Source organism: Lupinus angustifolius, chromosome LG03, assembly GCF_001865875.1.
Source record: "Lupinus angustifolius cultivar Tanjil chromosome LG03, LupAngTanjil_v1.0, whole genome shotgun sequence".
In the NCBI taxonomy this organism is placed as follows: Eukaryota; Viridiplantae; Streptophyta; class Magnoliopsida; order Fabales; family Fabaceae; genus Lupinus; species Lupinus angustifolius.
Window position 1 is genome coordinate 4,954,068 of NC_032011.1, and position 20,481 is coordinate 4,974,548.

The 20,481-nt window shown below is 32.2% G+C and overlaps 2 protein-coding genes across 3 annotated transcripts; both read left to right on the top strand.

The window, feature by feature from the left end:
- LOC109343221 (LIM domain-containing protein WLIM1-like) lies at window positions 1,511–4,363 on the top strand. 2 transcript variants are annotated; one of them, XM_019581417.1, is made up of 6 exons: window positions 1,511–1,602; window positions 1,699–1,876; window positions 2,760–2,856; window positions 2,947–2,990; window positions 3,071–3,160; window positions 3,892–4,363. In XM_019581417.1, the coding sequence occupies exons 2-6, from the start codon at window positions 1,742–1,744 to the stop codon at window positions 4,114–4,116; spliced, it is 591 nt and encodes a 196-aa protein (XP_019436962.1). In that variant the 5' UTR covers window positions 1,511–1,602; window positions 1,699–1,741; the 3' UTR covers window positions 4,117–4,363. The 2 variants fall into 2 exon arrangements, with proteins under 2 accessions (XP_019436962.1, XP_019436961.1); XM_019581416.1 differs by lacking the exon at window positions 1,511–1,602 and having other exon boundaries at window positions 1,633–1,876.
- LOC109343223 lies at window positions 17,573–19,061 on the top strand. The gene has a single exon (XM_019581419.1). The coding sequence runs from the start codon at window positions 17,758–17,760 to the stop codon at window positions 18,835–18,837; it is 1,080 nt and encodes a 359-aa protein (XP_019436964.1). The 5' UTR covers window positions 17,573–17,757; the 3' UTR covers window positions 18,838–19,061.

Below are 20,481 nucleotides of genomic sequence, written 5' to 3' on the forward strand. Positions count from 1 at the left end.
TTTGCTTTTAATGTCATATTTCATTAGATAAATACATATAAAATGTAAAAAGTTATCGATGTGGGGCAATGATAGGTTAATACAAGCTGTCATCATAATTGGAGTAAGTTGCAAGATTGTAATAACCATAGCATGTACAGCCTATACCACACCCAACTCATCATTGTAGGTTTGTGCTAAATTACAAGTGTGACATTTATTTATGCCTAAGGTTCCTATAAATATTGCCATCTCATGGTTTAGCAAAACCCAAAAACAAATAAATGCTTTTACCCACCTCAATTCATTATAAGGGTTATGCACCTACCCAGATCTATGATTGTACTACATGTGATTTAATAGTAAGAAAATAATTGCACAACTTATGAAGATCTATCTAGATGCAACTAACCAAAGTTATAAGTGGTAAAATTACTTCAACTTTATCAATGCTTGTGTAATTAAAAAAGGTGTACTAGTGCATAACATTTCCTACTTAGTTGGATCTAGAGAGTATATAAATAGAGATCACCTGATCCACTTATAGTGTCCTATTTGTATATCCATCCAATTAAAAATGATACTTAATTAAAAAGAAAAATCATAAAAATAGAAAATATCTTTTTATATTATTTAGTAGAACATGATTGACTTGAGATATAGAACCATAAATTTTCTAGGACATATAATCCTTATCTAAGGTATATATATAGCCTTATCCCACAAGCAAAAAGATTGTTTCCATATTTAAATTTAAATATGTAACTTCTTAATAACAATCTGACCCGCAAACTTCACCATCTTTTATCCATGCTTATAATTCAAGAAATTACATGTTACTATTTGGAAATCTAGATTGAAGAATGAAAGCTAGCCAGCTGGATGTTGAATGATAAGGTTCTGGCAGTGTCCATTTTGCAGACATGGAATCCCACTTTTACAAAGTGGCTTTCTATCGTCATATGCATTGATTAGAATAAAATATCTAATAAAAAATGTGATTTAGCTAATGGTTAGTAATTAGATCATACCCTAATTTAGGATTTAATCGTTGGCCTTAGTTGGTATTTAATTTTATGCTTAGTTAGATTACAATTCAAATAGAAAATAACATACATATATATATATATAAAGTGCCTAGGGAAGACTTTTATAGACAGAAGGTAGTGAGGTTTTGCTGGTTGGGTCATGCTTTAATCTTTACCTTACTTTATATAATCTTCAAGTGCCAAAGTGAGTGTCAGCTTATGTATCACTAGTGTAAATAATTATACATAATCAATATATCATCTATATGATTTTAGGTAAGAATCAATGATAATTAAAAATGAATAATGAAAGTACACACATGTTTTTCTCATAATATTTTGTACATCAATCAGAAAATGGAATTACTTAAACAATAAACAAAAAACACAGTTGTTAAACAAAGCCAAGCAAATTTGAAGGTACATCATTTCAATGAATAGTTCAACTATTTAATTTTGTTACTATGTCTTAGTTTTTACGCATTTATATGCACAGTTAAAGACATGCAAAATAAAATAAAACAAAAACAACAGAAGAAAGTGTAGTTAGGTGCTGAAAATGTTATCAAAATGATTGTCAATGACATTATAATAGGTAAGAACTCTGCTTTTGTCTCCACAATTTTCTGCTTTCTCCATATCACTTTTTCTTTGCTCCTCTTCAATTTTATGCTTTTGTTCTTCCCTGCAGTGATAAAAAGAAAGAATAGACACACTCAGAGATCAAAGAAAATATGGCATTTGCAGGAACAACCCAAAAATGTATGGCTTGTGAGAAAACAGTTTACTTGGTTGATAAGTTAACTGCAGATAACAGAGTGTTCCATAAAGCTTGCTTTAGATGCCACCACTGCAAAGGAACTCTTAAGGTCTTTCTTCTTTTGTCTCTTAATTTTTATTTATTTTAGAGATTATTTCAGGTTTCTAGCTTTAGATCTGGTGTATGCAGTTGGTTATTAAATGAATATATATATATGTGTGTAGATTTGCTTGCACTTCATTTAATAAATCAAGCATTTTCATGATGGATATGAGATTTGATTATCTCATTTTATTTTCATGCTGTGATGTGGACTAAGAGAGATAAACACATATGTTACCCTATGAAATTTCACAAATTTTGAGTGAATCCACAAGTAAAGTCTTTTTGTATCACTCTTTCTAGCGATAAAATGTCAACAAGAAAATAGACTTTATGTAGCAAAACTGAAAATATTGCTTTAGATGAGTGAATATACTAGATAAGATAAGATTAGAAATGAAGACATTAGGGATAAAGTTGAAGTAACTCCTATTATAGAGAAGATGGTAGAATCATGTCTTACTACTTTGAATACATGTGGAGGAGACTGTTAAAAGTCCTATAAGGATAGTAGATCAAATGGAGGTTAGTCCAATTCATAGAGGAAGAGAGAGACTTAGAAAAACCAAAGGAGAAATAATTAAGAAATGCTTAGAGATCAGTGCTTTATCGATGAACATGATTTATGATAGAACATTATGACATAGTTCGATCCATATAGCTGACATACATAGTGGAATAAAGGCTCCTTTATTGTTCTCTCTTTCACATGATTATATAACAATAGAAAATACAAGAGGATTAATTCCCAAGGAATATTATCTCTTTGTTTCTGGTCATTTCTGTATTGTATGTAAAACCATGAAATAATATTGCATCCTCATTGCCTTGTGGTGTGTATTGTATAATTATCAGAAAAGAAATTTGCTGACAGATTAATGTATCTGCAGCTAAGCAACTACAACTCTTTTGAGGGGGTTCTTTACTGCAGGCCACACTTTGACCAAATATTCAAAAGAACTGGTAGCCTTGACAAGAGCTTTGAAGGTAACATATGATCAAGAATCAATTATTACATGCTTCACCTTAATTTTCTTCTCAATAACTCAACCTCACTACTTCCTTTTACCTGATTAGGGACACCAAAAATTGCTAAACCAGAAAAAACCAGTGATAATGAGGTAATAAATGCTAAATCTTCGTGCTTGAAGTGCACAACATAAAAGTCAGTTTTCTAACATTTTTGAGCTGTTTTAATCAGAAACCTGCAGCAGCCAAAGCCTCAAGTATGTTTGGTGGAACCAGGGACAAATGTGCTGGTTGTCAGAAAACTGTGTATCCCACTGAAAAGGTAAAAATAAGATCATAACCTCTACCCTTCAACACATGTTAAAGCCAAATTTGATAATCTAAGAAGCACTGATGATAGTGATACATATATATCAGATACATCTACATGCATATTTTGAAAAAGTGGTATACCAGACATACACATATAAAATACGTATATAAAATTGATATAACATGATAAACATGTAATTTTTGGTATGAATTTCCAAATAAAAAACATATTTCTTAGACATCACTAAATAAAAATAAAATATATATAGTCATAAAAAATTATTATTCAGTATTGACAAATAGGAACATTATCAATCATATTTAATCGATAATCAGTATTATTATATGCATTTCCTATTCATTCTCTATACAATACACATGATGTACTTTTTCTATAGCTACAAGTCTACTTAGTAGATTGAATATTATGCTTCTCTCTTGCACTTAAACGATTGTGTTATGTTTTTCTCGATTAAAATAGTATGATAGTTTGGGTGTGTATGAGATATCTAAAAAACATTTTAAGATATCAAATTTATAAATTATTTATTTTTCAAAAAATAATTTTGAGACACTTTATGTACATATTAATGAAATATTGGAAAGCATCCGTATCAGATACTAATACATCAAAGTTATTGAAGTGTTGGTGCTAGATGATAATTAGAAAGCACCCTTTTGCACAAAAGGATAATAACTTTATGATGGGTATACTACTCCTTGTATTTTGTAATGAGATAGGTTACAGTGAATGGAACTCCTTATCATAAGAGTTGTTTCAAATGCTGCCATGGAGGGTGTGTTATTAGTCCTTCCAATTACATTGCACATGAGGGAAAACTCTACTGCAAACACCATCATATACAACTTATCAAGGAGAAGGGTAATTTAAGTCAGCTTGAAGGTGATCAAGAGAAGAATGCAGTGCATGAGAAAATCAATGGCGAAGTTGCGGCCGAGACATGAAGTGCTTGAAAAAATAGTTTAGAGAGTTTTCCCTTTCTCAAGTTTCATTTTATATGCACAATAAGTTTCTGCTATCTTTCATGCTTTGCTATTACTTAGAGTCCGGGAAGTTCTTTACCTGTGACAAATATGGTATTCCATTTTTTCTTAGTTGAAGTGTGTGTGGATCTTCATCACTTTGTGTTATGTTGTGGATTAAATGAGACAGCAAGAGCATTTGATTCAGAAAGTATGGTTTAGAAGTTCATGCTATAACACTTCTTAAAACTCGTTGATTTCCTATTTCATATCCTATATATACAGCACTCACATTTTGTTTTGTGAAAGTTGATTTATACAACTTAGAATTTTCCTAGGGGACATCATAAGATGTTCCTATTTTTTGCCCAATGTAAGTCATGTATAAGGCAGTATCGAAGGTTAGGTTAAACGGTTCGATTCCTGCGAGCTACACTTGTTGGGAGGAGCAGCACGAACCCCGAAAGGGATTAGTTACTTACTCAAAAGGGTGAGGGGATACCCTTGGAAGTAAAAACAAAAAGGTAGGTTAAGCAATAAAACAGTGTCTACTTGATACTTTCTGCCTAAAACACAGTAAAGAAGAAAGAAAATAGCTTCAGAACATTTTGAGAGGAGAGGAGGGGGAAGCAAAACAGGACACTATCTCAGGAAATTACAATTATTTTCACTGCTAATATTACGCTGAGCCACAAGGTAAAGTTTGCATTCTGCTATATTAAAGAATGTGAATAAATGAATCATTTGGCAAGAGTGTTGAATCCTTAAGCATAAATCCTAAACCTTATGCAAAACTAATGAAGAACAAGATGAGAAGAAGATGAGTCGTGTTGTGTGCAGAAAGAAAACAGAGGAAGAAGAAGAATTTAGAAGAGGAAAAGCAGAAGAAATTGAGTGAAATGTATATGTACTTCATCTAGTAATCAAGTGAATTACAAATGCTATTTATAGTAACATTTCAATAACTACCAACTAACTCCAACTATCTGAACTTATTATACTTGGAAGTTCCTAACTAAATCACAAACTAACACTATAAGAAACTGAATTAATTCTAACACTACCCTTTAATTCAATTCTTATTCTTTTCATCCAAACATACAACTCCTAGTTTGTATCTAAGTTCTTCAAATCTCCCTTTCTTCAATGGTTTGGTGAATATATCTGCAATCTGATTTTTAGAATTGCAGAATTTCAACTTGAGCCTCTCTCCATTTACTTGATCTCTTAGGTAATGAAAACGTGTCCCAATGTGCTTGCTCCTACCGTGTGCAACTGGATTCTTGGCAAGATTTATAGCTGATTTATTATCAACCATTAGCAACATGCTCTCTCCTTCCTTCCTTAGCTTTAGCTCCTTGAGTAAAGTTTCCAACCAAACTGATTGGCAGACAGCCATACACGCAGAGATGTATTCTGCTTCACACGAGGATAGAGCCACCACAGTTTGCTTCTTGGAACACCACGATATTGAAGTATCACCAAACATGAACATATAGCCTGATGTACTCTTTCTATCATCCTTATCCCCACACCAGTCTGCATCACTATACCCAACCATGTTGTGTTTGTTTGAATTGCTGCAAATTTTATTGGGAAGCAACAAACCGTACCCAATTGTTCCTTTTATGTATGTGAGTAGTCGTTTGGCAGCAAGTAGATGAGATCTCTTTGGTGTTTGCATAAATCTGCTCACCACTCCAACACCATAAGCAATATCAGGCCTTGTATTGCAATCATATCTCAAACACCCTATCATTTGTCTGAAGAGAGTGTTATCTACTGCTTGATCTTCATCAGTTGAGGTACTAGAGATTCCAGTTTCAACTGGTGTAGAGGTTGAGTTGCAATTGTGCATCTGAAATCGTTCCAACACATCAAGAGCATATTTGCTTTGGTGCATGAAGAAACCATTCTCTGTTTCTGTGAATTGCAAACCAAGAAAGTAGGATAGTTTGCCCAGATCACTCATGTCAAATTCAGCTTTCATATCATCCTTGAATGCACAAATTTATTTGATCTCTTTGCTTGTTACCAACAAATCATCCACATACAAGCAAACTATTAGCAAGTTATCTAAGTTTGAACCTCTTACATGGATTCCATACTCAACAGTGCATTTGACAAAACCAAGTTGTGCAAGAAACCCATTGATTCTCTTATTCCAGGCCCTTGATGCCTGTTTCAAACCATAGAGAGCCTTGTGTAGTTTGTAGACTTGATCTTCCTTTCATGCCACTATAAAACCTGGTGGTTGAGTGACATAAACCTCTTCTACTAAGGGTCCATTTAGAAAGGCAAATTTAATATCCATTTGGTGAATTGGCCAATTGTGATAACTTTCCAATGACACAACTAGTCTTATGGTTTCTATCCTTGCCACAGGAGCAAATACTTCCTCATAATCCAGTCCTTGTTTCTGCAAGAACCCTTTTGCCACCAATCTAGCTTTGTGCTTAGTCACCTCACCTTTTGGATTTACTTTTACTTTGTAGATCCACTAAACAGATATTGCTCTCTTGTTTGATGGTAGCTTAGTGAGTTCCCAAGTCTGATTTCTTTCAATTGACTTGAGTTCCTCTTTCATCGCTTCATTCCAATGAGGTTCCTTTACTGCCTCATCAAAGCTTACTGGTTCTATTTTTGCTAGCAAAGCTATATGAACTAGATCTCCTTCTGTAGTAATGCTTGAATATGGGAAGACTTCATAGTCACGCAGTCTCTGTGGAGCTTGTCTTGTTCTAGAAGGTCTTCTATCAATAGGTTGTTCTGTTATTTGTTGTTCCACACAGGGTAGTTGTTCTGGTGAGTTGTCTTCCTCAAGATGTAGTAGTGTTTGCCTTTCTGTTTCAGAATTTTGATTCCAATCCCAAGCTTGTGACTCACCAAACCTTACATCTCTACTTAGCATTATCTTTTGAGTTGAAGGATCATAAACCTTATATGCCCCTGTTGAGTGAAAGCCAAGTAGGATCATCTTTACACTTCTATCATCAAGCTTCTTCCTTAGTTAATCAAGAACATGTTTGTAGCAAATTGAGCCAAAGATCCTTAGGTGACTTACATTTGGCTTTAAACCCGACCAAGCTTCCTCAAGTGTGATTTCCTTCAGCCTTTTAGTAGGAGATCCTTTTAGTATGTAGGTTACAGTTGAGATAGCCTCACCCCAGAATTTCTTAGGTAGATTCTTTGTTTTGATCATGCTTCTTGCCATGTTGAGGAGTGTCCTATTTAATCTCTTTGCAATGCCATTATGTTGTGGAGTGTATGGAGCTATCACTTCATGAATCATTCCTTCCTTGATGAAAAATTCCGTCCATTCGTTTGAGTTGTATTCCCCACCCCCATCAGTTCTTAGAGTCTGTAATTTCTGTCCACTATGCCTTTCAACCTGAGTTTTGAAATTAGTTAAGATGGTGAACACATCATTCTTCCTTTTAATCAAATACACCCAGACTTTTCTTGTGAAATCATCAATGAAGCTCACAAAAAATCTGTTGTCTCCCAATGAGTTTTCTTCAAATGGACCACAAACATCTGAGTAGACCAATTCAAGTGTTCTTTTTGTCTTGGATGGAATGTGAGTGGTAAAGGATGTTCTGATTTGCTTGCTTGCTAAGCATTCTTCACACAACCCACTAGGGATATTAATTGATGGTAAACCATTCACAATCTCAGCTTTGCTCAATGATTCAAGGCTCTTAGAATTCAGGTGTGCATACCTCTTGTGCCATATCCAACTGTCTTGTGAGACTTTAGACATAAGACAGCTATGATTTCCCACTTGAATCCCAATTTTGAATGTCCTGTTACTTGATAGAGGGGCCTTTAGGATTAAGTTCTTTCCAGCATCAAAAACCTTATGAGTTTTGTTCATCATTGACATAATGTATCCTCTTTCAAGCAATTGCCCCATGCTCAAGAGATTGCTCTTCATCTTTGGCACATAGAGCACATTATGAATGCTTGAGTATCTTCCATCCTTCCTTTGAATTGAAATGTCTCCAATCCCTTCAGACTCAATAAAACTATAATCTGCAAACTTGACTATGCTCTTAGTTGTTTCATCAAGATTTGCAAACCATTCTTTGTGGCATGTCATATGATTTGAGCAGCCTGTATCTAGGTACCAACAATCACCATTGGCTTGATCCTTTTCAGTTGTGACCATGAGGAGAACTTGTTCTTCATCTGACTCATATTCATGAGCCAATCTTGCTTCTGCTGTCCCACCATGATCAAATTTGGGTACCAATGTTCTCAAAACCTTCTCCACTACTAGTTGTTCTCTCATCTCCTTACCACAACTTTTCATTTGGTTTGTAAGAGATCTGATTTTTGCGAATTAATCTGAGATTGTTTCACAATCTTTCATCTGTAGCAGCTCATATTTCCTTCTTAGAGTTTGTAGTTTAACCTTCTTCACCTTTTCCGCCCATGCATAACACTTTTCCAGGTTTTCCTAAGCTTCTTTGGCTGTTCTAGCACTTGAGATCTTCTCAAAGTTTGATTCATCTACACATTGATGAATCATGAAGAGTGTCTTGCAATCTTTTCTCTTACCTTCTCTGAATGTAGATTGCTGAACCTCAGGTGCATCATCTTCAACTATTTGAACATCATTCTGCACTACTTCAAGAACTTCTTGAAAACCAAAGAGCACCTTCATCTGCACCTACCATCTATCATAATTCTTCCCAACCAGAACTGGTAATGACGTAGTGAAACCATTGTTTGTTGCCATTGTTCTTGTGTCTCCAAATCTTCCTTCCACAGCTTCCAGTCTCGAACAGTAGGATCTTGATACCACTGTTGAATCCTTAAGCATAAATCTTAAACCTTATGCAACTAATGAAGAACAAGATGAGAAGAAGATGAGTTGTGTTGTGTGCAGAAAGAAAACAGAGGAAGAAGAAGAATTTAGAAGAGAAAAAGCAGAAGAAATTGAGTGAAATGTATATGTACTTCATCTAGTAATCAAGTGAATTATAAATACTATTTATAGTAACATTTCAACAACTAGCAATTAACTCCAACTACCTGAACTTACTATACTTGGAAGTTCCTAACTAAATCACAAACTAACACTATAAGAAACTGAATTACTTATAACAAAGAGGATATACTGTATATAGAATATAACCATCCTGGACGATATGGAGGTGTTGAATTTGATTTACCACTTCATCATCTGAGAAAGGGATTTGCTCGTGATTTTCATTATCGGGTTGAAGCGGTCAAAGATGAACACGATTATCATACAATGATTATTCGTATACCAGTTTGGGTTTTGAGGAGAATAGAGAGAAATGACCCATGAAATATAATTGTGAGATAGTTCTGAAACTTTTTATTTATTTATTTTCCCTCCAAAACTCAACTCATGATCAGAGATATGAACATGACTGCGAAAAAGTTATGGTTAGCCTCTAAAGTCAGTTAAAAGGCTAAACTCATGTCATCACATATTCCGTGCAACAATGATAGCAGAGTCCACAATAATGCCACTATATGAAGAGCTCTACCAACATCCTTTAAAATCATCATAAATTTAAAAAGAAAAGGGTTAATTGTACAATTGTACAATAGATACATGGTTCACTGAAAATGCAACCATTAGAAACATGTTGTTTCCTGATCTATCTTGACACAAAATATATGATAGGTTTGCAACTCCATAACATCACAAAATATCTAAATTTCTCAGCTTTCTTGCTAGCTACTTTCATGTTATCAAAGTGATCATTGATTATTTTGCTCTTTCCCTCTTCTTTTAACATTTTGTTTTTTGTTCATTAATCACAACAACACCGACGAAGAACCAATCCACTCCCGGTGGTCCGTCTTATGGAACAGTACAAAATGTCATGTTATAATCATGTATGTTGGCTAGCTTAGATACCATATAAGATTGGAAGTGAATGACATTTATATATTTCAATGTGAGTAAAATGCAAGTAGTTATGCCCATTTGGGGACACCATAGGATAGAGAAATAGATGAGATATGTGGAGCATAAAATGATGAAGATCTTCTGTCCTCATTTGTGTCTAAAGCCAATCAAATTGTCTCACTTTATTGGTAAAATAAAAATAAAAACATAATTTTATATTTTTTACATTATTTGGTGTTACTCCATTGGATAGGGAAATGGGACAGAGTTTTTTTGGGATAGAGGATCCCCATCCAATATAAACAATTTTCTTGTCTAGTATTTGGTGTCTATATGATAATGATACAATTGATGTGAAATAAAGATGCTCATGCGAAAAGGTATGATGATACCCGTGACTTCTGCTAAAATACCTGTAACGGGTACCCATAAAAATAACTTATGAGTGAGAACAAATATTTAATTAAATAATTTATATATATTACATTTTTTTTATTATTTTGTAATTATATATTATTTATTTTAATATTACTTTTTTAATAACTTTTAGTGATTGAAATATATGATAAATTTAACATGCACATAAATTTTATTATTCATATAATAATTATTTTATATATATTGATTATTACAAAATATATAAATATATATTTCAACTTAAAATTTGTTGGGTACTCGCAAATATTCGCTACTCGTGCGGGTACCCATAAATAATGAATGTATAGGTATGGGAAAATATTACTCGCGCCCGTTCCAATCATTTGTCATCCCTATTTTAGGCCGGTCAACACTAGTTGACCTATAGGATATTGACCCATCATCGAGCAAATAGGATTTGGCTCATGTGGTTGTCAACTATATTCAGATGATCAATCTAACTACGAGAAAGGATGACACTTATATGGTGTATGAACAATACAAAATTTTGTCATAGGACTAAACATGTTGTGTGAGAATCGTAGGCTACTCTTCATTAAATCACAAAGCAAGACAAGGTGACAAACCCGGTCTAAAACACTATGTCATGCCGGAGAGCCTCCCAGCACAATTAAAGCAACCTTTGTCAGGCGATTCTGGATTAAAGTGCATATTTTATAGTGTATCTCACTCAACCTCTCTATAAATAGAATAAATCCTTAAAAAATAAGTTAATAGAAAATGATAGATCAATAAAATAGTTGCATCTCATCCTTTTCACTTATAAGATTCTATGTGTATACATAATGTAATAATAGACTACCATATCATGACTTTTTATCCTCTATGCCAAACAACTCCATAAAGTATCATGATATAAACTCGAGGACATCTACATATTTGTATTAATAATAAGAGAGAATACTCACTCTAGTTTTTATAAATTTTTTGGTGTATTAATTGATCTAAAAAAACATTCAAATAAATACTCAACGATCATAAATGTAAATCAAAATAGTTCATATGAATTGTCATAAAACATGTTAAACATAACAAATTTGACTAACATTGATATTTTAAGATCATTTTTAAATTTTTGAATTTTTTAGGGATCAAAATAAATATTTACTCTAACAATAATAATAAACAAAAATGGTTAGAATTTTATAAGATAAGATTTTATGCTGGAAATTTCATGTGGATATGACTCCTATATATATATATATATAAACGCTCGAGATCTCCACTAATGAGGGACTCTAGATGATAACAAAGGGATTAAATTTGCGTCCAAAATATTTGCTAAGGAGGAGCCTCGATAATTAATAACAAGATGAGTGAGCATTATATGTTGCTAAATATCTATTCGGGAGTTAGTAATTGGAGTGCAATGAAGGGAATTAAAAGATTTTCAAGTCATGAAATACATTTGTGAAATAATTTTTATGTCTTTTCATTCCCTTACTTTCCTTCTAAAAATTAAACACACAAACAAATACTAAAAAAACTATTAGAGTAAGTAAATCATCTGAATGTCTCATCCATTACTATATAAGTGTCACAAATGCAAACCTAATCACCCTGTTGGAAATATATTTCTATATTTATGTCCAAGATCCAATTTGTCATTGAAAACAATTAAAGTAGTTACATTTATTTATTTTATCATATTTGCTATTTAATTAAATATATCATATGATAAAGTCATTGATTAAAAATTAGAGACTTGTTATTATAATAGAGATTATAATAATGAGAAATATGTCTTTTATAATTTTTAGTCTAAATTGTTCTTGATCATAGAATAATTGAGAATAGGACATCAATTATTCGGATAGATCAATATATGTGATAATATTTATTTGATAAATATTAATAGATCTTATTTATTAAATTGTACATATAGATGATGCATATGTGGATATGATCATTGAACTGACTCAACTGAGAATTCCTAATGGTTAAGATTACCTTAAATTGTCAATTGGAATTTCTCAAGAAGAAATGAAATAGTTTCTTTTGACTTGAGATTAACTTAGTAATTAACATGTTATTTATCATACTTTGATTTCAAACACATAATATCCTAGGATGTTATTTGAATGAATATTGAGTATGATTAAATACTTGTAGAATTAGTGATTAATCAAGAAGGGATCCATCAACTCTTGGGAATGAGTTTGAGCTCTATAATAAAATAAGACCTTGGCCAAGGTATTACAATGAATAAAGAAATGAGTTTATTTGAATTATCATGGCAACTTATTAAAGTTTGACAGTTGTACCATACTTTAAAGTTACCCCAGAGCTGTAAAGATGGAAGAAAATATTTTAATTAATCTTCTAGTGGTTCTTGAAAATATAATATATATTACTTCATGCTAATTGGTCGTTAAGGAGTGTTGCTAGACGCCAACCTTGATTAATAAATTAATTTGGTTCTTGAAACTAACGAGTGTTATAATCTTTGCTAGATAATTATTATTTGATAATTAAATTGGAGAATTTAATCTAATCAAATAAATAATTTTATGGAATATTATTTTAATTCTTTACTAGCATCAAGAATTTAAATAATAAAGAAAAACATATTCTAAAACATTTTTTTGTAGCTGAAAAAATAAAAGAAGAATTATTGTATTGTTTTATGAAATAATATGTGGTAATTTGTTTACAACATTTCAACCAATAGGTACCACTTGAAGTGATTGAATATATAAAGATATATGGAAATGTGTCTTTTGATATACAAAAGATGGAGGGAATTGTTTCGTATGTGACAGTGCATGCATTACATATATATAATATGTACTTGTTATTTCAAAGCAGAGGAGTAGTGAATGTCAGAGAGAGAAGAAAGAGGGCTGCATGGTGAACTTACCAAATTTACATATGTATGTGTTAGTATATGTACAAAGTTTTTTTTTTCTTCATTGCAAGTATGCCCCAATCAAAGGCAAAAATTGGGTTGTTCTTTTGCAATCTTTTCTCTTCTTTATTTGCTACAAGTTACATACAAAATGAGTTTTGTGAGTAACAAATTATTATTTTTAGAGTGATCTATTTTATATTCCATTGGTTCAAAGAGTTGATAGCAAAGATTGATCTCAGTGTGGATACACGCGTAGAGTCTTCATAATTTTGAAGAACAACTTTAAAGATTTAAGAACTACAACCGAGTACACATTTTATATACAGTATTCTTATTATATATAAGTTTAGACATAAATAGATCCATGTTTATTCCACTGTGTGTTAAGAACACCATTCAAATTTCTTTCACACCCGACTCATAAAAAGTATAGTAACCTTTGTTGCTTACTTTCTTCAAGCTTTTACCTGCTAGATTACGATTTAATCAATTTAAAAAATTAAGAGTATGTTTGTTTTCATGAAATATTTTCTATTTTTATTTTATGTTTTGATTTTCAAAAAACAATTTTTATTTTCTCAAAATAATTGTTATGATTGTTATCATTTTCAAAACTCTTCCCTCTAAACTTCACAAATAACGATATTTACTTTTACAATTAATTCAGTTTTAATTTTTAATCACTAATACAATGAAGTCATTGATTTATAGGATGTTTTAATATTTTATACTGCATTTTCTTTTCCAATGAATTTTAGGCCAACAATCATTGAATACCTTTAATTGTTGGACTTAAGCATTAGCTATCATAAAGACTTATGGAATTTCATATCCAGTATCATGCATATACATGTGTAAGTACTCTCCAAAAAGTTAAAATTAAAATACATATGCTATATTTTTTAAATGAGGTAGGAGTAATTTTAAGAGGTAACAATTTTCATCCAAAAACATATATTACAACAATCATCATTAAACTATTTCAACAATAACATTAAGATGATGAAAGAAAAGTTGTTACGTTTAGAGAAAAAGAAATAAATTGTATTATGACGATGTGTAGTGGTATGAACGAGTGAGACAATCATTGATTGATTTTAATATTTTATTAATTAATTGAAAGAGTAATTAAAAAATATATTCTATTCGTTCCACTATTTTTGATGTTTCAGGTTATGTTCATAATTTATGAAATTATTAAATGATACAAAAAGTTGATATCAATGGACTAAAATAACAAAACTAAATGCACATTAAAAATTGAATGAGAAGAAATAAAGAAATAAACATAAAAAAGATGAGTAATAAATTATGCTATAATTGAAAAATAAAGTAGAAATTTATATTTTGGTTCCTAAAACATTAAAAAATCGTTATAATATGAAGAAAAAAAAATTAAAACATCAAAATATATGGGACGAATAATAGACGGGTTAAAAAAATTCAAAAAAATATTTGAAAATGTTGAAAATTATATTATTTTTCATTTTTAGAAATAGAGCTTATGTTTTCTGGAGTACGAAAAAAATATTTGTATTCTTCTTTTGTGTTTTCATTCAAAATGGAAATAGTAAATAGTCAATACAACCACCACCACATCCTTATATAGTTAATTAAAAAGGTATGTCAAATCAACTTGTTAGTTAATTGTACAAATTAAAATTGATGAAAGCTTAAATAAATATAAAACATGTTGGTGAACATAAAGGAGGACTAGATAATAATAACTTGGATAATACATAATTGTTTACAAAGTTATTAGTTGATGTTAGAGTGACATCATTGTTCTCCCCATATATTTTTGGACACAGAAAAAATCACCAAAAGATAATCTAGTTAGAATGGGTTAATTGCTTTAACTCAAGACTGATAAGTAAACACGTTCAGATAGTGTTGTTGCTTCAACGAATTGAAACCTCTCTATTCATTCATTATTATGGTAAGGCGGTGCAGGATATCAATCAATTAATGCACCTAGGACTATGAGAAAGAATACATTGTGCCAACACATATAAAATAGATTTTGAAGCCGCAACCCTAAACCAAAGTCAAACCTATAAAAAATGAGTAGATATTCTTGATTAATAGATAAGGAAGTACTATTTTTACACTAAAGTTTAAGATTAAAAATACTATTATAAGCATAAATAGAATAATACAATTGTTCTTTCATTCTTTTCACTTTGTTTTATATAACACTTCTCTTTTTATTATTATAGTTGAGTCTGACTCAACAAAAAATACACTTACACGTGACCCTACAAACGTGTTGGCTCAATGTAATACAGTGCAAGTCACTAACTATATAAGGTTTTGAATTTGATTCACTAAATTCATGATATATAGGCAACACTACAAACAACCTTAATAGACCACGATACAAACAACCTTAACTTCATCAGTATGTTACAAAAATTATTAGAAGGAGGAAATTTTTGTTCAAGCATCTAATAATCTATCTAGAAAATTCAGAAGAAGAAGAAAAAAAAGCTTTCAACCTAATGTGAGTAAAGGAAACTATAAAGTTACAGCAACAATAAAACCGTTTGTTTGAAAAGTTTCTGATCGTTATAAATGCTTTAACTAATTTCACTGAGCATTACTATTTGGAATAAACAGTAAGAGGAAGTAGTAAATGGTATAAGTGGTGATGAGTTGATGCAAAGTGACCAATGAGATTCCATTCTGATCCATTGCATGTAAGGAAAAATGGTGGAAGCGACAGGTGGAAATGCAACAAATGTAACCGACTGGGAAATGAAGATCTTGTTGCATGAAACAATGGAAAAAGACATGGCGACCAAACCAATCCTAATAGGTGTTTTAATGCATGGCTTCCAACACCACACGCGTTATGATGACAATACCCCTTTTTTGGTTTAACAAGACAGCTAGCTCCACCCCTCATTGGCTTTACAAATTTAGTTCGTTACATGAATAAAGATTTGTTGTCTTAAATTATACTTTAAACTATGACATAATGATATTGAAGCAAATATATAAAAATAATAATGGTTTAAATTTTTTAATTAACATGATATTTTTTATTAATCTAGACATGATTTAGGACATAGTATAGTATACTAGCTGTTGTTATTCTTGCCCTCCCACTCTTCTTAAATCACACTGACTCTACCTTTGACAAATTTATATCTAATTTCCACAAATTTGAAAAGACAATACACATTGGTTAAGGAAATAAGACATTAAAAGTTTCCATTAGAAACGGCTGGATTTGGCATATTAAGAGTATCTAACTCATTTGAAACATAGTTTTAGAATATATTTTTCAGAAAACTTTACTATTATAATAGTTTACAACTAACAAAGTGCGGGGATAATAAAAACTGGTATGATATTCTTAAACCAGACTTCTCCACACATAGCCAAAATCTGATGTGTTTGGTAACCTCATTAGCCAATTTATAAGTTTATCAATATCTCATAATAATAAGCTATTTAATTATGAGGTTTGATAAGTATATTTATTTTAATAAAATATCAGTTTGTAAGCTCATATTTAATAAGGTAGTTGATGTAACCAATGTACTCTTAAACTAAAAGCTTATAACACTATGCATGTCAACTAGTTCATCAACATATGTTATGGAATACTTCAATATAACTTATAAATTAAAGTTGGTCAAGAATTTCAATTTATAGGATAAGATTCATTTGTCATATTTTATTAATCTGATGCAATGGTGCAGTGTACTTGGAGAGTATAAAAATCTCTCCAAATTACAAACGAACCATTGTGTTCTTATCCAATGATATTGCTATGTGTAAGCATGCATGGACCCACTCCTACCCTCCAACCCCCACATATCCTCCTTCATGAGCCATTCTAACACGTACCCACCGTACAATTACAAGTGTCATTTTCTCCTCTCTTATTGCTTCATGTTGCCCTCCTCTCATTGGCTATTTCTCAAGCTCTAAATCTCCCACACAAGCAAAAGACACATCTTCACAGCTAAGTTCTTAGAGATCACTAACCATTGAGCTTTTTAATCTCTATTTTAAATTAGTAAAAATACTATTTATTTTTATTCACATATTAATATGTGATTGATTTTCATAGAAAATGAGATATATCAAAATTAAGTGATGTTTTTACTCTTAGTTTTAAAGATAAAAATGTTATAACATATATAAATAAAAGAAAATAATATTATTATATTATGTTTTTTTTTTGCTTTATTTTTATAACACTTTTCTTTCCATTACCAGAGAGAAGTATACCTCTTCAAACACATAGACACCAGTCACACTCTCCTTTCCAACGCATGGCTCCTCTCACCAAATCACCCCTTCCTTTATAACCCTGCCCCTTAAACCATTTCCACACCTCATTGCACTAAGAGCAACATTGTTTTTTTTTCTTTTCTTTTTCATTTTGTCAATAAATTAAACAGGTGAAAAGAGATAACTAGCCAGCATGATCAAGACCTTAACTCCTTACCCAAATCCAGCAAAAACAGCTGAAATCATGTCAAGGTACAGGCCCATAGCTCCAAAGCCAGAAACATCTTCAACTTCCATGAATGAGGGTTCCACTTCACAAAAGATCAAGAGTTCTCCTTACCTTAGGAGTCTTTGGTCACAGCTTCAAGCTAGACCTACTAGGACAAGAAAGAGAGGAAGAGCTCCATTAACACTACCCTCTACTCTCAAAAGACAAAAAACTCATGTCCTAGGAATTTGTCCCCCTTGTCATGTTACTTCTCCATCAAAGAACCTTTCTTTTCAAACTTTTCCTCCTCTTCCTCAACTCCATTTTCCACCCCCTAACCGTGGACTTGGAATGCTTAACACTACCACCAATCAAAATTTGGTGACACTTCCTCTTCTTCCATGCACCCCTGAACAATGCCCTACACCGAAATTTGACTCAACCAAAGATGTTGTTGCTATTGATTTGAACACTACAGCGCCTAAGAATATTCCAGAAGAGAGGGATTTCTTGCAACAACTTCAAAGGCCAGTTTGTAACAAAGTTATTGCACCTCACCCTATTCGACCAATTGGTTCATGCATAAATGTTGGTTGCATTAGTGATCATTCGACAACCTCGCCGCCGCAATGTGCGGCGAAAGTGAAGAGAAAACATGAGGTTGAGGAAGAGGTTGAGTCTGAAACCTTGCCAACAGTGATATCAGACTCAAACAACAGAATCAGGATGGCAAATTCTGCATACAAAGAGATGGTGGGTCAGCCAGAATGTGCGTGGCTTGAGTCTATGGCTAGTTATGGTGCTGCTGATGGAAGGGTTGTTCAATGTAGCAAAAGGATAAGTGGTGAGGTGACACTAAATCTTTGTGATTCAAGTGTGGTGCCAATTTCATCAAATGGGTTTTCTTGTTGGGTGAGGATTGAATGGGAAACTGAGCTGAAGAAGGTTTCTGTTAATGCTTTCTGTGATGTTTTAAGGTTGTCTTGTGAATCCAAGGACTATCTCTTCACATGGAGGTTCCATACTCGTACCAGGGAAGCTTCTCAACCAAGTTGCAATGTCTGAAAAAAATATTATTAGTACTGCTGTATAGTTTTAGAATGTAGACTATAGTATTAAGCACCTTAATATTAGTTGTTATACATATATGTATATAAGTTAGTTATATAGTATTAGGGATAAAGTATATATAGTTTTCTATGTTTCTTTTACTAAAATGTCTGCAAGGGCTTGTGTTAATTAATAATATGTGTTAATGCCCAAGCTGTTCACTATATTATAAAGTTTTATAAAATGTATCTTAGCTTAGCTTCTTACACTTATACACCAATGATCAATAAATATTTGTTGTCTTAAACTATCCTAAATTATGTTCAACAACAACATAATGAAAATGATTTAAAAATAAAATAAAAATAAATATTTGAATTTTTATTTGACATTTGTGATAATAGATGTTATCACCTCATCTCACAGAATAAATATTTAAATATTTGAATTTTTTATCATCATATCTCAAATCAATCATATCTTACTAAATAAAATAAAATATTATTTTATATTTTTATTTTAAGTATGTGTCAATTTGTTATTAGATTAGATATTTTAAGACACAAAAGAAAAGTGACAACTACTGCTTAGTGTGGAGATTGCAACTAAGCCTCCACACGTTTTTATGGTTTAGTTGCCATTTAAAGTTGTTTTTATAAGATTTAGGCTGCACGCAATAAAAAAGACTCCAAATTGTTTAGTTGATTGATCCTCATAAAAAGAGAAGCTTAGGTGGACACGCAAACTTGTCTCATTGGTCGTGATGAGAAGTAAAAGAGGACTCCAATCCATTTCCGTCCCGCCTATAAGAAATTAAGCGGTGAACGTTGAACAAATAAGTTATTGTTGGGTTGAATCCATATTTTTAGTCTCCATTGTATGTTAAGGTGAAAATAAATGTTAGTGTATGAGTTTTTATATCGTTATTGTATCATCCATTATTCAAAAAAACTAAGCAAATAAATAGTGGTAATTGATATTATCATTTCATAAGGTTAGGTATGATATATGCTTTATGAGATATAGCCTGAGATTGCGGAATAACTTGAGATTGACACATTTTTATAGTCCACAAAGAAAGTGTTTACCAAAATAAAAGGCTTTGTATAACCTAGTTGTGAAGTTAACTTTATTTGGGCTTTGGGATGGTGCTTACGGTGGATTATTGGTTTTGGCCCATACAACTGCAAATTCGTTAATGGAAGGGATAGTGCTTAACGAAGGAAAAAATCATTTTGAAAAATGATGTGAACCCTTCAAAAATAATCCCCATCTAAGATTTTGAACCTTGTGGGACAAGAAGATTTAAATATTTAGATTTTAAATAACTATATTAAAGATAATTCTATTAAGCAACATTGGTGGTGCCACTGCTCATGAAGAAAAGACCAAGCAACAAGCCAATTCTGATCGAGCTAAGTATGCGCATGAGCATGGCTAGGCCAGCATCAGTGCCAAGGCGCATGAGCATGGCCAGGCCAGCATCAGTGCCAAGGCGCATGAGCATGGCCAGGCCAGCATCAGTGCCAAGGCGCATGAGTCTGACCGAGCATTAGTGCCGAGGCGCACGAGTCTGACCGAGCCAAGTGCCAAGGCATACCAGCCTGACCGAGACAGTAGCACCAGCACCATGGGCCAGCCTGACCGAGACAGCAGCAT

Bases quoted from the DNA above. Each gene is read 5' to 3' on its own strand.
- LOC109343221 (XM_019581417.1), top strand. From the start codon at position 1,742: ATGGCATTTGCAGGAACAACCCAAAAATGTATGGCTTGTGAGAAAACA. The intron at 1,877-2,759 runs GTCTTTCTTCTT...ATGTATCTGCAG, and splicing joins ACTGCAAAGGAACTCTTAAG to CTAAGCAACTACAACTCTTT. The intron at 3,161-3,891 runs GTAAAAATAAGA...GTAATGAGATAG, and splicing joins CTGTGTATCCCACTGAAAAG to GTTACAGTGAATGGAACTCC.
- LOC109343223 (XM_019581419.1), top strand. From the start codon at position 17,758: ATGATCAAGACCTTAACTCCTTACCCAAATCCAGCAAAAACAGCTGAA.